Source organism: Rhinolophus hipposideros, assembly GCF_964194185.1.
Source record: "Rhinolophus hipposideros genome assembly, chromosome: 20".
Taxonomy (NCBI): Eukaryota; Metazoa; Chordata; class Mammalia; order Chiroptera; family Rhinolophidae; genus Rhinolophus; species Rhinolophus hipposideros.
Window position 1 is genome coordinate 25,328,519 of NC_138066.1, and position 15,692 is coordinate 25,344,210.

The 15,692-nt window shown below is 36.6% G+C and overlaps 1 protein-coding gene across 4 annotated transcripts in view; it reads right to left on the reverse strand.

Moving 5' to 3' along the window:
* The window catches only part of GDPD1 (glycerophosphodiester phosphodiesterase domain containing 1), a 44,598-nt gene extending 37,525 nt beyond the window's left edge, over positions 1 to 7,073 (reverse strand). For 2 of the 4 annotated variants that reach the window (XR_013991854.1, XM_081027446.1), the window contains exon 1: positions 6,792 to 7,055. Coding sequence is in view for 3 of the 4 variants with exons in the window: in XM_081027446.1 (XP_080883572.1) it covers positions 6,792 to 6,933 (142 nt within the window). In the remaining variant the exon portion in view is untranslated. Of the gene's footprint in view, positions 1 to 6,791 lie in introns of all 4 variants that reach the window. The other 2 variants (XM_081027445.1, XM_081027444.1) reach the window with 2 other exon arrangements.
* Between the last annotated feature and the right edge of the window lie 8,619 nt (positions 7,074 to 15,692).

The following is a 15,692-nucleotide window of genomic DNA, read 5'->3' on the forward strand; positions in this document are numbered from 1 at the left end:
GTGTTTCAAAGATGTCGTAAGGAACACTTTTAACACTTCTTTACTCTCTCATATACTCATCTCTATGGGAACAGAAGTGACTTAGGAGAAAGAGCTCTCTGTCCACCTGTGACAGACCTCTTAATTTACAGCAGCCCACCCTAAGAAGGAACAAAATCTATACAGAAGGTTTGCCAGGGTAGGCCCTGCCAATGTAAGGAAAAGTCCTTCAGTTTTAGTGTAAAGTTCAATTTAGAGAGGGCTTTATAGAGTCCAAAGTCAGCTCTAATAGTAATAAAGTTAATATTTTCACTTCCATCTTTCTGATGCTGGCATTTTATTTCTAAATTAGTTCCAAACTTGCAAAGGGAAAGTAAGCAGTGTTATTCATTAGTCTTCTCAAATTCCAATAAGCAAGGGAGTTGCAATATACATCTTTTAGAATATTTCATACAATAGTGCTCAATAAATATTTATTGTATTTGAAATATAATATCTGAAATTTGTTTCAAAATAATCTGGGAAGAATTGGCAAGGATACAGATGAAACAGGACAGGGCATGAGATGATAATTGTATCTGGGTGATGGGTTTTTAAAGTCTTACTACTTTTGTATATGTTTAAAATGTGCCATCACAAAGAGTTCAAAAGATACTTATTGTTTGATCTTTTGGTTTGGGGGAAAGGAGTTAGAAAAAGAATATAGAGTTGGTATTCTGAAATAAATTTCTCCACAAGTTAATATAATTTTTACTACTATTTAAATTCAAAGTCTGCGGCCGGCCCAGTGGCTCAGGCGGTTGGAGCTCCGTGTTCCTAACTCCGAAGGCTGCCCGTTCGATTCCCACATGGGCCAATGGGCTCTCAACCACAAGGTTGTCAGTTCAACTTAAGTCCCACAAGGGATAGTGGGCTCCGCCCCCTGCAAGTAAGATTGAACACGGCACCTTGAGCTGAGCTGCCTCCCGGATGGCTCAGTTGGTTGGAGCATGGGGCTCTCAACCACAAGGTTGCCAGTTCAATTCCTCAACTCCTGCAAGGGATGGTGGGCAGCGCCCCCTGCAACTAGCAATGGCAACTGGACCTGGAGCTGAGCTGCGCCCTCCACAACTAAGATTGAAAGGACAACAACTTTACTTGGGAAAAAGTCCTGGAAGTACACACTGTTCCCCAATAAAGTCCTGTTCCCGTTCCCCAATAAAATCTTTAAAAAAAGAAAAATTCAAAGTCTGTCTATCTGTCTTTTATGTCTGCTTTCCATATTAATTTTAATTTTAATTCATTTAAACTTAAGTACGTGAACATTACTTAAGCTCTTGAATCTATTTTATTTGTTTATGAAATTACACAGCCAGAAATAAATATAATATTGAAAAGGTGGTCAAGATAGTAATAATTCACAGAAGCGAGATACTGTGCTTAGTACTTTATGTATTTTATTTAAAAACCCACAACAGTGGTATTACTATCTCCAGGAAAAAAACAATGGGTAAGGTCACACAGCCAACAAGAGGAACCAGGAATTGAGCATAAGCAGTATGATTTCAGATCCCACTCTTTTTGTCATGAACTATTCTGCAGCTTCTATGCTGGCGTCCATATAACAATTCTGTTTCAGTTTTACTGATGAGCTACTCATATCGGTCCCTATTCCCACACTCTTGTATTTGTCCATAAAGCTTGAAGATAAATTCCACAATGACAATACTCGCAAATTACTTATTGGATTCATATGGTGAAAACCTGGAGAATAACTAAGGGACTAACTAAGAAGTACACCACCCCTCTCCAAGGAATTATTTGGTGTTAGCTCTTCTATTGCGAAATAGTTTCAATTCCTTTTCTTTCCAAGTATCATCACATCATTCATAGAAGCATGCTTGCCATTAACTTTCCTTTTGCCTCAAAAAGCAGCTTAAACAATGCCTGGCTTTTCAAATTACCATTCTACATATAAACAAATGTTTCATTTTAATTAGTTATGAAGTTAATTATGAAATATGGAAGAGAATGAGTATCACAGATTTTGCATGCTGTCCTAATACAAGTTGTCCAGACAGAATTCCTTTATGTCTTACTGCTTCCCCCTTCACCAGTTCCTATTTTTCACTTGAGAAAACTTTCACTGAAAATTCCCAGTTCACTTTATTTATAGCTTCGACATATACTTCTCAATTTTTCATTCAATATTAACTTTACCTCTCATATAGTGCTTCATAATTACTTTGTGATTGGTTAATTTTTGATAGGACAGGAAAAGTAAAGGAAACATTCTCTTTTGTATCTTTAATTAGATTTAAATACTGTGAAGGATAGAAACATCTGTTCCGTTTTCCTTTTTACCTCCCAAATGTTTTATACACCCATAAACATTCAATAAACATTGTAAACTTGTTTTATGCTGCAACCACCACTGTCGTTTACATCTTTGTATACATGATATATATGTGTATATATGTGTGTGATGCTTATAAACCAGTGATAAATGTGACAATGTGTGTCAGCCACAAGAGAACAACCCTCAAAATTACATATTTTCTGATATTGGAAAAGACAGGTTAATGCAAATAAAGCATATCCTAATGTTTAAAGATATAATCCTACCTCAATTCAAAATGGAGTTATTCAGTAAATCAAGCAACAAAGTAAGACCCTTCTTCACTTTTAAATTCATTTGTTTTTCAAGATTTATAATGAGCCCTGGAAGCAGTATATATGATTTAAATAAGGGCATAAAGAGTTTGTAAGGATTAGAGATGGTATATACAAAAGAGCATTTCTCAATATGGGCTCCCTGGAATACTGCAGAAATGTTTCTATATTTCAAGGGGAAAAAAACTTGTGAAATTTATATTTGTATAAGTAATAAAAAACTTAAACACATCAATAGCACAGAAGCACAGAAAGATGATATTCAAACTGTATTTTGATACACGAGCAGCATTTACCAATTAACCACCACATGTATACTCTCTTCAGTGATAAATGGTTTTTGTTATGTATCTTGTGACAATTTCAATAATCTTTCTATAACAGTATTTATTTTTTCTAAATTTGTATAGTTTAAGAGATATGTATGTGTATATATCTCTCTCTATATATATACACACATATATACACATATATATATACACATATATATACAGACATATATACACACATATATACCTATATTTTGCTTCATTTACTGAATAACAGACATGTGTATAGATCTATAGATATACAGATCTATATAAATATAAAAACCATTGCTGAAAATAGATACATTTGAGTTTGCTTTACGTAGGAAAGTACCATTAAATAAATGATAAATGACTATACTGCTAATAAGGTATCAGTAGGAATGAGCAAGACAAGTGAGGAAGAGTTCCCTGAAAACAGGATTGAGGGAATAAGAGCTGAAGAGAAAGAATCCATACCCTGACACAGAACATGTTTCAGGGTGCAACTGCAAAACGCTACTTCCTGTGACTTTGTGAGACTCCTGATGCTTCAATTTTCTCCTTGAACAACCAGTTAAAGTCTAGGACCCAGAGGCAGCCAGTGTTCAAGAGGGATATTTACCCTCAAACTTATCACCTATCAAATCAATCTGTGGCAGAATGTGCAGATTGTGACTGTACTCTGCCTTGACTCCAAGGGTGAAAGATTAGGAGGAAAGGTTAATATTTGATAAGTATTTGATAAGTTGGTGATTTTTAAAAAATTCTTTGGCCACTCAACCCTAATAAGTAGACCTCTTTCTAAAATGCCTGCCGCTTAATTCAATTGGCCCATAGAGACAGATTAGGGAGTATTCAATTAAGTTATTTCCCTGCTATCCTATCTCTAGCTAACTCAGTGAGCATCTGAAATAAATGTATATACAGTATAATTCCAAATGTAGGACAACATGTACTTAAAGGATATACATCAAAATGTTAACAGAGATTATGTTCAGAGAGTAAAGTTTAAGAACCATTTTTCAGTTTCTCAATTCAATATTTTCCAAATTTTATACAATGAACATGAGTTACTTATGCAGTTGGAAAAACACTAATTCATAATTTCATAGAGAAATTAAGAAAATGTCCTTTGGGAGTATTACTTGCTCTCCATTTAATTCAAAGGGTATCTATATCTTTGATCCTATTGGTGTTTCATCAATACATTGTAGTCATAAAAAGTATTCTTGGTCAAATAAATTTGGGAAACACATGGAAAGTAGCATGCTGTAGGTAATTAGCAGACAATAAACTATGTTTTTAAAATTATACGTTAGGATCCGTATGAAAGGCTAGAGAAGCACGAATTAATAAAATCTAAAACCTAGCCATGAGGAACTCAGTCTAGTAATGGAAGTAGATGTAGTCATATATCCTATTATTAATACAATATTATGCAATACAATGTATGCTTTACAGAGGTTAAGAACAAAGCAAGCCTACAGCATTTAATTGTTGAAACACTATTTTCCTCTTTCAAGGACAATCAATCTTAGAAAAGGCAAAAGTGTTCATGAAAACTTTGGAAACATAAGTATAGGGTGATTTCATCCTCTGTCAATTCAAAGTTCTATTGCAAAAAAACAAATGTGTATCCCCTGTATCCAAGCTTATCTGCGTATTTCCAAGCAATTTTGCAATTTTCAAAGTGCTTTTTATACACCTCATCCTCCTAACAACCCAAAGAGAGGCAAGGCAAACATTCTCCATTTATTGATAAGGAAACTCAGGCTTATCCTCAAGGCTAACTAGTGGTAAGTCCAGAAACTGACACAGGTAATAAACCTTTTATAGCAGACATAATATAGTACACATTAAGAGTTTCAAGTTATAGCAATTCAGGTGTATATACTTTAAATACATATAACAATCAAGGTTTCTGGCTTATATGAAATATCGATATTTGCAGTTAGAGCGCTAGAGAATAAACCCAAATGTTAGTGATATGCACAGAGAGACTAGTGATTGTTATTGGTGTCCAGGAAAAAAATTAAAAGCAAGCAAAGAGGTGACTCCTTCCTAGTCTATTATTTTCCCGAAACTTAGTATCTTGAGTTACAGTGTTTTTTAATTAACTATCTCCTTTATCACTCTAGATGACTCAACTGTATTATTGGGTGCACATACTCAACAAAAGTGTATTAAGCACTAACACGTAGAAACTTACTATAGTGCTTTAGTCCATCATAACAAGTAAATAGATTTTGAGTCTGCAGGTATTTAACAAGATTATTTCTCCTAAAATGAAATTTAGATCATCCATAATGACAGTTTAGATAGTTTTTTTGAAGATCGTGTTTTGCTTTGGTTTGGGTTTTTAGTAAGCACACTTTTCTTTTTTTAAATCAGTAAACACAACTGCAATGTGTATTGCCTATCTCCAAAATAGGGCTACCACCACTGAAAATTGCTTCTACAGCAACAACTTAAACACCAAAAGTTGGTTTTTGGCTTTAAGGGTTGAAGGCTCATTCGTAGTCAAATGTCATCCTACAGTTTAACTGTGTGTCTATTAAAATACGGATAAAACATAAGAAATAGCATCGCATTTAGCTGGTGAGCCCTTAAAACCTTTGATGCTTTTCATGAGTGGGAGACTAGCATAACCATTGAAGTCACTCTTTAGTACTATGTTTAACTGATAAAATTATACAGATTATATAGAAGAATGCTAAGGTATTTCCGTGATATTTAAAACCTTATTCCTGGCCAATTCTTTTTAGAAAAGGAGTTATGGTACCAAATCAAGGGTTAGACTGTGAATTTCAAGCAATCTTAACCTAGTTTAACATTCGTCTCTAAAGAAGAGTTAAAACTGATTGAAATAATCCAATTGCACAACATTTCATACATCATGCTTGAAATGAAATAGACACTTATTACTCAGTAATGAAGAGGCAAAGATTTGGCCGGCTGTCTGGGAAATCAGAGTGGACTATCTAGGCTCTTACTAGTAAGACATTTTCCCAAAAGAAACTTCTTTGTTTTTCTTTAAACAATACTATCCTGTCATAAACTGAATCATTTTTTTTGTCTTGACAAAGAAATTCCCGTGTCATTGCTGGGGTGCAGGACTAGGCTAAAAAACTAAAAAAAAAAAAAAAAAAAAAAAAAAAAAAAAAAAAAAAAAAAAAACTTAAAAAAAAAACAAAAACAGGTGCAAGCTTTTGCAGCCTTGGGAACCAGGATGCTCCAGTTTCTGCCCCAGTCCAGCCCAAGCTCGAATTGTCTAATTGTGACCTTGGGAAGTGTATCCGGCTCAGGCACTCAGTTTCCCTTTCTTCTCAATTGTCATGCTCAGGGTGGGAGGTTGGGGTGGGACTGGCCCCCAGGGACTGCAGACAGCTGGGCTGCAGCACGTTCCAGGTTCACGCAGTTCCTCAGCCCAGGAAGACCGTAGCCCAGGACCCCCCCATAAGCTCAACCCCTGGCTGGCTGGGAGCAGTCTGTTCTCGGTTACCCTGGCAGGGTGCTCCCTCCCCCTGTGCCTCGCTGCTAGGTAGGGACCTTGCGATTACCCGTCTGTCCGCCGAGAAACGCTGCATCTACCCTTCCTTCTCACCCTGGTCCTTCTCTCCCTGAGAACCCCTGACACCGCGGCACTCGAGAGAGTCACACCTTGGCTGTCTGAGACGCCTTCCTTCCCGTAGGAGACCTCCCCTTCACATCGTCTTCATCTCCGGGGGAGCCCCCTAATCACACATCCCCACTCCCCCTTCAAACTCGCACGTATTCCGGCCCGCCAGCCTTCTGCGGAGCTCCAAAGGACCAAAAAAATAAATAAAGCCTCCCCCGTCTCCGCCCTCGGGTACTAGGGACCCCTCTCACCTCCGCGGTGAGAGATGTGTTTACTGAGGAATCGCTGCTTCTTTCTCTGGTGCAGCAAGGTCGGGTATTTGAGCAACAAGAATGAGGTCACCAAGTACCCTCCCAGGGTGGAGAGAAGGTAAAAAGCCGCAGTGGACGACATCTCAGCCTCCGTATGTGAAGTCTCCCACCTCCGGGCCCTCTGAACTCCGCTGCGGCGGTCGCAACGGCTACAGCGGCGGCAGCTGCTCCGAGTCTGTTCGCCCCCAGCCGGTGCCCGCGGTGCAGCGCACTTGTTCGCGCCTGCCCAGCACGCAGGCGCAGCCGGACCCTAGCGCCCCGGCAACAAAAGAGCCGCTGCACGCAGGCGCGCTCCGCTGCCGAGCAGGAGCCACCTAAGCTTTGTGGTCGTTCCCGCAGCGCTTCCAAGAACCTCCAAACTGAGGCGAAAGCATGGAAACCTGCCAGTGCCTTCGCCATCACTCGAGCAGAAAAGGCTATTCAAGGACAGCCTTCAGGAAGGTCCGACTTAATTAGAAACTCACATCGAAAAGGAAAGATTCCAGCGCAGAGTCTTAGCCCCTACTCATAGGAAATGCAAGCCTGTTACCAATAGAGGAGTGAGAGCTTGCTAAAACAAATAAAGCCATCACCCATTTGTCTAGCCAAGAGATAACTTTCCCTATTGTCACACCTAACCATAAAAGGTACTACTAGTTTATCCGTCAGCTATTTGAGGGACGGACTCCTCTCTCATTTTATTCTTAAAATACAATCCTCAGGCCCTGTACAGGATAGCAGTCAAAAAATATTTGTGGGGGCCACGCCTGGTGGCTCAGGTGGTTAGAGCTCCATGCTCCTAACTCCGAAGGCTGCTGGTTCGATTCCCACATGGGCCAGTGGGCTCTCAACCACAAGGTTGCCAGTTCAATTCCTAGAGTCCTCAAGGGATGGTGGGCAGCGCCCCCTGCAACTAAGATTGAACACAGCACCTTGAGCTGAGCCGCCCTGAGCTCCCAGATGGCTCAGTTGGTTGGAGCACGTCCTCTCAACCACAAGGGATGGTGGGCTGCGCCCCCTACAACTAGCAACAGCAACTGGATCTGGAGCTGAGCTGCGCCCTCCACAACTAAGATTGAAAGGACAACAACTTGACTTGGGAAAAAATCCTGGAAATACACACTGTTCCCCAGTAAAGTCCTGTACCCCTTCCCAATAAAAAAAAACTTTAAAAAAATATATTGTGGACTTAAAATCCATTTAAAATAAGGAAACGTTGACAAGGCTATAGATTATCGCTTAAAAGTCATAGGAAGACAGCAAAATAAATTCCAGAAGGACCAACTATTAAGTTGGTGCAGAAGTAACCACGGTTTAAACGGTTAAAAATAATTGCAAAAACCGCGATTACTTTTGTACCAACCTAATAGTTTCCCTTTCATCCCACACTATCTATCCAAACTACTAAAACTTATGTAAGAGCCACATTTAAAATGCAAAAGAATTAACCGTGGGTGGAGGGAGAAAATTAGGCAACAGCTTTTCTCCCACAGAAGTAGAATGCAGTGGTTATTTAAAATCTTGTGGTTCTTGACTCTGGCCTTCAGCAAATTATTCTTTATTTCTTTATCTGTAAAATGAGGAATGTTTTTACTAAATGATAAACTTCAACTCTCACATTCTATTAATGACCTTAGTTCCCCAAAATTCTAGCTTCCTTTAAGAGGAGTAAATAAAATTTAGAAGATTCTTGAGAACAACGGCCTTCGTTCGATTCTAAAAAGTAGCTGCAAAAGATTTTTGCATCAGTTTACCATCAGTAACAGGCTATTTCTTGATCTAACACCAAAATAACCAAAGATATGGTAAAGCCTTTGTAGAAGAAAAAAATTAAGTATAAAAGCTTCTATAAATACAACTGTAGGGGTGCAGAACAAGTCTTACTACTTGTGAACTAAGAGGAAAAGGGGAAAGTTTCCCTATCCTTGACACAACCAAACTTTTAAAATTAAAACATTTTGAGGGAACTCACAAGTTGAAAAGTATTGCCTTGTTCTGTTTAGTCCTCTCAAATTGTTTTATAGGTCAGCTGACACACATGGTTCTGTTTTCCTTTTCCAAAATCTCACCTGATAGCAACTTTTTAAATTTTATGACTACTATTTATGATGAGTACAGACAGATGTATATGATAAATATTACCTGAAAAAAAATCTATGTAACTAAGAATATTTACCCTTCAAATATAGAGGCACCTATGGCTTAGCAAATAGAGCTCTGAGCTTAGAAGCCATAGACATAGCTATACCATTTACAAGCTGAATGACTTTGGCATATCACTTAGTTTAAGCCTCAGTTTCCACATCTGTAAAATGGAGATAATAGTATCTAAACTCATAGGGGTATTTTGAGGATCTAATGAAGTAAAATGAAAACATTAAAAGTATCCTACATAAGTAAGCATTATGTGAGAAGATAGAATTGTTTCTTTCTCTATCATTAACAAATTTGTGAAAAGTATACAGAATTATTCAAAATAAGTAATCAAGCAGAACCCTATATGTGTATACCTTATCGGAGGCCCAAGAAAATGAACCCTAATGAAAGTACAGGCGAGCTATAATAGTAGAACAGCATCTTTTTAAAAATTGTACCTCCCTCCTTAAAACAAAGGGGGGGTGTCAGCCAGCTCAGTTGTTTAGAGCGTGATAACACCAAGGTTGCCAGTTCGATCCCTGCATTGGCCACTGTGAGCTGTGCCTTCCTTAAAATAATAATATAAAAATTTTACCAATATGACCAGAGATGTTTTCCAAGATGAAGGAGGTCACATTTTGAGGAAAATTTACAAGAGGCTCCAAAGTTAGTAAGACATTATCTAAACCCAGAACAGAAATTAGTATAAGCAATCAATTATTATAGAGGGGAAAATGTTGAAAAAGAAAGAGTATCAGAAATCATTGGCCTAACTGTTTCATTGTACAGAGAAAACTGATGTCTGGAGAGGTAAAGTAGTTTACTCAAGACTATACAACTAGGGGCCAATGTTATAACAAAGTCACCAATCTTAATTCAGTCAAGGGCTTGGGAAAGATAATATTGATTTTCTGAATAATAAAAGATTTGGGGGAAAATAGTCTTGCTCTTTATAGAAGAGAGCATTACGGAAATTCCTACTTAAAAACTGTCCTTTGACATGTATTAGAAGTAGCAGATTCAAGATGCAATACAGTGAAAAGAACACTGAACTGTAGTCCAATAATTGCTTAATTTGTCATTTCAACTGCATCTACAATTGCATTGCCACAAATTATTAGTGCTATAGATAGCAGATGCAGTTTACTAGGAACATATGTCATTGGGACCAGAAAGCATTTACCCAAGAGTTCTGAAGGAACCCACAAATTAAATTGTGATACTATTCAAAATAAAAAAAACTGCAGTAATGAACAGCTAGTGTGCTGATAGATTGGCAGACTGCCATCAGTATTCTCAACTACGACAATGGGAATCCGTTAGTAGGTTAGAGCATGGTTCAACTTTCTGTAAGGCAATTTAAAAATATGTACCAATATATGACAAACCCACAGCTAACATCGTACTCAATGGGGAAAAGCTAAAACCATTCCCCCTAAGATCAGGAACAAGACAAGGTTGCCCACTTTCTCCACTTCTATTCAACATAGTGCTGGAAGTTCTAGCCACAGCAATCAGACAAGAAAAAGAAATAAAAGGCATCCAAATTGGTAAGGAGGAAGTAAAATTATCATTATATGCAGATGATATGATACTATATAGAGAGAACCCTAAAGACTCCACCAAGAAACTATTAGAACTGATAGATGAATTTAGTAAAGTAGCAGGATACAAAATTAATATTCAGAAATCAGTTGCATTTGTATATACCAATGATAAAATATCGGAAGGAGAAATTAAAAAAACAATTCCATTTACAATTGCTCCAAAGAGTATAAAATATCTGGGAATAAATCTAACCAAAAATGTAAAAGATCTGTACTCAGAAAATTATAAGACACTGAAGAAAGAAATGAAAGAAGACATAAATAGATGGAAACACATTCCATGTTCATGGATAGGAAGAATTAATATAGTTAAAATGTCCATACTGCCTAAGGCAATATACATATTCAACGCAATTCCTATCAAACTATCAACGACGTTTTTCACAGAAATAGAACATATAATCCTAAAATTTATATGGGACCATAAAAGACCCTGGATAGCCTCAGCAATCTTGAGAAATAAGAACAAAGTGGGAGGTATAATGATACCTGACTTCAAACTATACTACAAGGCTACAATAATCAAAGCATGGTACTGGCATAAAAATAGACACATAGATCAATGGAACAGAATAGAGAGTCCAGAAATAAATCCATGCCTATATGCCCATCTAATCTTCGACAATAGAAGCAAGAATGTACGATGGGGTAAAGACAGTCTGTTCAATAAGTCGTGCTGGGAAACCTGGACAGACACATGCAAGAAAATAAAGCTGGACCACCTCCTTAAACCATATACAAAAATAAATTCAAAATGGCTTAAAGACTTAAATGTAAGATCTGAAACCATAAAATATATAGAAGAAAATATAGAAAGAAACTTCACAGACATTACCTGGAGTAAGATTTTCACTGATATATCCCCTCGCGCAAGGGAAGTAAGAGAAAACATAAACATGGGGGATTACATCAAACTAAAAAGTTTTTTCACAGCAAAGGAAACCATCAATAAAACAAAAAGGGATCCTACTGAATGGGAAAGGATATTTGCCAATGATATATCTGATAAGGGATTAATATCACAAATCTATAAAAGACTTAACTCCAAAAAAACAAACAACCCAATTAAAAAATGGGCAGAGGACTCGAGGAGACATTTTTCTAAAAAGAACATACAGAAGGCAAGCAGACATATGAAGAAATGCTCAACCTCACTAACCATCAGAGAAATGCAAATAAAAACCACAATGAGATACCACCTCACCCCAGTCAAAATGGCTAACATCAATAAATCAACAAACAACAAATGCTGGCGCGGATGTGGAGAAAAGGGAATGGTAGTGCACTGTAGGTGGGATTGCAGATTAGTGCAGCCACTATGGAAAACAGTATGGAGGTATCTCAGGAGTCTGAAAATGGAACTACCCTATGATCCAGTAATTCCACTCCTAGGCATCTATCCGGAGAAATCCAAAACTCCAATTCAAAAATCTGTATGCACTCCTATGTTTATTGCAGCACTTTACACAATAGCCAAGACATGGAAACAACCGAAATGCCCATCGGTCGATGACTGGATTAAGAAACTGTGGTACATTTATACAATGGAGTATTACGCAGCCATAAAGAAGAAATCTTATCATTTGCAACAACATGGATGGATCTAGAGAACATTATGTTAAGTGAAATAAGTCAGAAAGAGAAAGACAAGTACCATATGATCTCACTTATTTGCGGAATCTAAAGAAAAGAATAAGTGAATGAACTAATCAGAAACAGTTTTGAGGACAAAAAGGAAAAACAGAGTTGTTAGATGGTGCGGGGGCGGGGGGGGGGGGCGGGATAGGGGGAACGGTGAAGGGATTAGGAAACAGTTGGTAACCACAAGATGGCCTCAGGGTTTTTGTAAATTAATCTGGGGAACGTAATCAATAATGTTGTAAAGATTTTGTTGGGTATCCGATGGACACGTGTCCCATTTGGGAGACCACCTCAGGGATACTGTAGATGCCTGATCACGGCACCGTACACCAGAAGCTAACAATAATGAATGCCAACTATAATTTTATATATATATTATGTGATGGCTCGGTGTGAGGGCGGAGGGATAGTGGATGGGGGGAGGGGGGTTCACAGTGTGAGGGATATAGATGATGAACGTCTAAGTATTACCTTGTCTTGTACACCTGAAACCAATATATTAAAAAATAATAAATATAAATAAATAAAAATATGTATCAAAATGTAAAATGTGTGTATCCCTTGATTTATCAATCCCAGGTATAAGAGTTTATTCTGCAAAGAAAATTTCACAAGTATTAATAAAAGATATATATGCACCATGGTGTTCCACCATTGTTTGTAGGAGCCCTAAACTGGAAATAGCCTAGATATCAAACAATAAAAGACAGATTAGGTAAATCATGAATAAGGAAAAATGATGCAGCCATTAAAAATAGACTCATTTATTGACAGGAAAAATGTCTACCGTGTATTGTTGAGTGATGAAAAGTAGATACAAAACAAGATGCATTCTGACTGCAATTATGTAAAATTGAATGCATATCTACTTATGCATGTATGCATACAGATGTCTAGAAGGATGTTTACTAAAACGTTGCAAATGCTCAGTAAAGCACTAGCAGAACAGTGGAATTTCATGTTAACTTACTATTCTTTGTTTTAAAAAAATTCCTAAAAAATAACAGATACAATGACTACATGTTAATTTTACAAAAACAACAAAAGTATGTTCAAAAACAAAAACAATCTTTTAAGTGAGGTTATAAACTACGTAGCCTTACATGTATATTGAGAGAACAGCTAAGATAAAATATAGGATAAAAATCACCAGATACTGAAGTACATATAACTTAGTAGGAGAAAAGAAGTATAATGAACTGATGTAATATAATCCTCTAAGAGTTTTTGGAATAAAAAGGAACCAGGGAAATAGTTTACACTAGAAATTTTTCTTATACCTATTCAAATAGAAAATTATTTTTATTTTTATACCTATGGGCAGGATTTTTCAGTACAGAAAGGTTTTGGGGAAATATTTAAATTGTATTTAGAAGATGATTAGATCTGAGCTATCAGTAACAAACAAGAAATCATAATTATCCCTTATATTTATAAAACAATTTAGAGTTTGTAAAGGACTTCAATTAACATGATTTTCACATTTGAATCAGTGATCCTTTGAGGTAGATAAGGGAGCTAATATCCCCATTTTCCTAATCAATCAGCCAAAGTTTTAGATGGGATCCAATGTTAGGAGTGCAATAAACTATTCCCTCAAGACACCAATCCAATGAGCTGCTGTGCCAACTTAGGCCAATAAACATCAAGAGTTTATTAAACATATCAGATGATTAACCTGAAACTAATATATTGTATGTTAGCTTTATTTTAATAGAAATCTTTAAGAAAGAAAATTAAACATAAACTATTAGCTGGCCTTTGTGGAAAGTTATGCAGCCTTACAAAAACTGAGTGCAGGGGCAGCCGGATGGCTCAGTTGGTTAAGAGAATGAGCTCTTAACAACAAGGTGGCCGGTTCAATTCCCTCATGGGATGATGGGCTGCGCCCCATGCAACTAACATTGAAAATGGTGACTGGACTTGGAGCTGAGCTGCGCCCTCCACAACTAGATTGAAGGACAACAACTTGTAGCTGATGGGCCCTGGAGAAACACACTATTCCCCAATATTCCCCAACAAAATTAAAAACAAAAACCAAAAAACAAAAACTTCCCTCTACAAAAAAAAAAGAAAGAAAAAGAACTGAGTGCAGTTTTATATGCCGTATCTTAGGATAGGCACAAAATTGTAGGAGACAGAACAGAAAAAGAGCAATTAAATGGCCAAGAGATTTGAGAGGTTAACATGGAGCATAAATAAACTAACAAAAACTAGACCCAGTTTGAAAAGACCACAGGAGGATACAGAGGAAAGGTATCAAGTCCACAAAACTGTATCTCGTGGTGCTTACCACAGTGTTTTGCATGTATTGTTTCCCTGGTTATAAAAAGTCAGACTAAAATTGAACCAAGATTTATTCATCATCTTCCAAACTATTAGAATTACAGGATTCTTTAAAAAATAAATTTCAAATAATAATAATTACCCAGAATTTATGTGCACCTCTATTAGGAGCTTTATATATATACTCCTTAAATCCTCACACCACCCCTGTGATAAAGAGGAATTATCATTACCATTTTAGAGAAAATAATACTTAAGGATTATTTGTCCAAGTTTCTTAAATGGTAGTGTCAATTTTTTTTTTTGCTCCAATCTACTATAGTACTATTTTATACAGAAGAAAATATAAAACAAGGGAGGATATAAGAATATAAAGATTCACTACAGTTTTAGAGAGAATCAAGATTCAAGTTTAAAAAATACTAGAATGTTTTGGGGGTATCATACCTAATATTTCTGACATTCAAAACTCCTCCATTCATGTCATTTTCTAAGACGGCAAAACATAGGAAGAGTACAACTTGGAAATCAGAGTCCTCAATTTAAATTCTAACTTTGCTACTCCCTAGTAGCTATGTGACATTAAGACAAATTATTTAACCACTTCAAGCTTTAATTTCCTGATCTATAAATAGGGATAATATCTATCTTGCAGTGTTTTAAGGATTAGAGGCAATGTATGCAAAATGCTTAGTAAAGTACCTAACAAGTGGATATGCATGAAATAGCTATTATTATTGTGTGCCACTCAATAAAGAGTAGTTGTTACCTTTAAGCATCAGGTTTCCCTAGTCCCATTCTCTACTTTTCTGTTTCCTGTTTCTTTGAAAGTCTTTTTCTGTCTTTTTCTTTTCTTTCTTTATTTTTTTACTAAGATACAGATTCCGTTTAAATGAATACAGGGAATCTAACTTTAAGTAAATCAATATGTGAAACCATTTTTAAAACTAGAATAATGTAATTTATTTTACAAAAGATTTATATTAATCCTTTAAATAGTAAGCACTCCTCAAATAAGTTGATTTACTTTCTATTTTAATTCTTTACTTTTCATTAACACATCAAAAGACTTAGGCCAAAGGATGTGAAGTCCCTTCTGACCCAGGGATTCTTAAAAAAGAATCAATTTGAAATATCTGCTTACATCTTAATTAAAAAAAAGGAAATGCTAAGTAAAGGACAATGCAAGTGC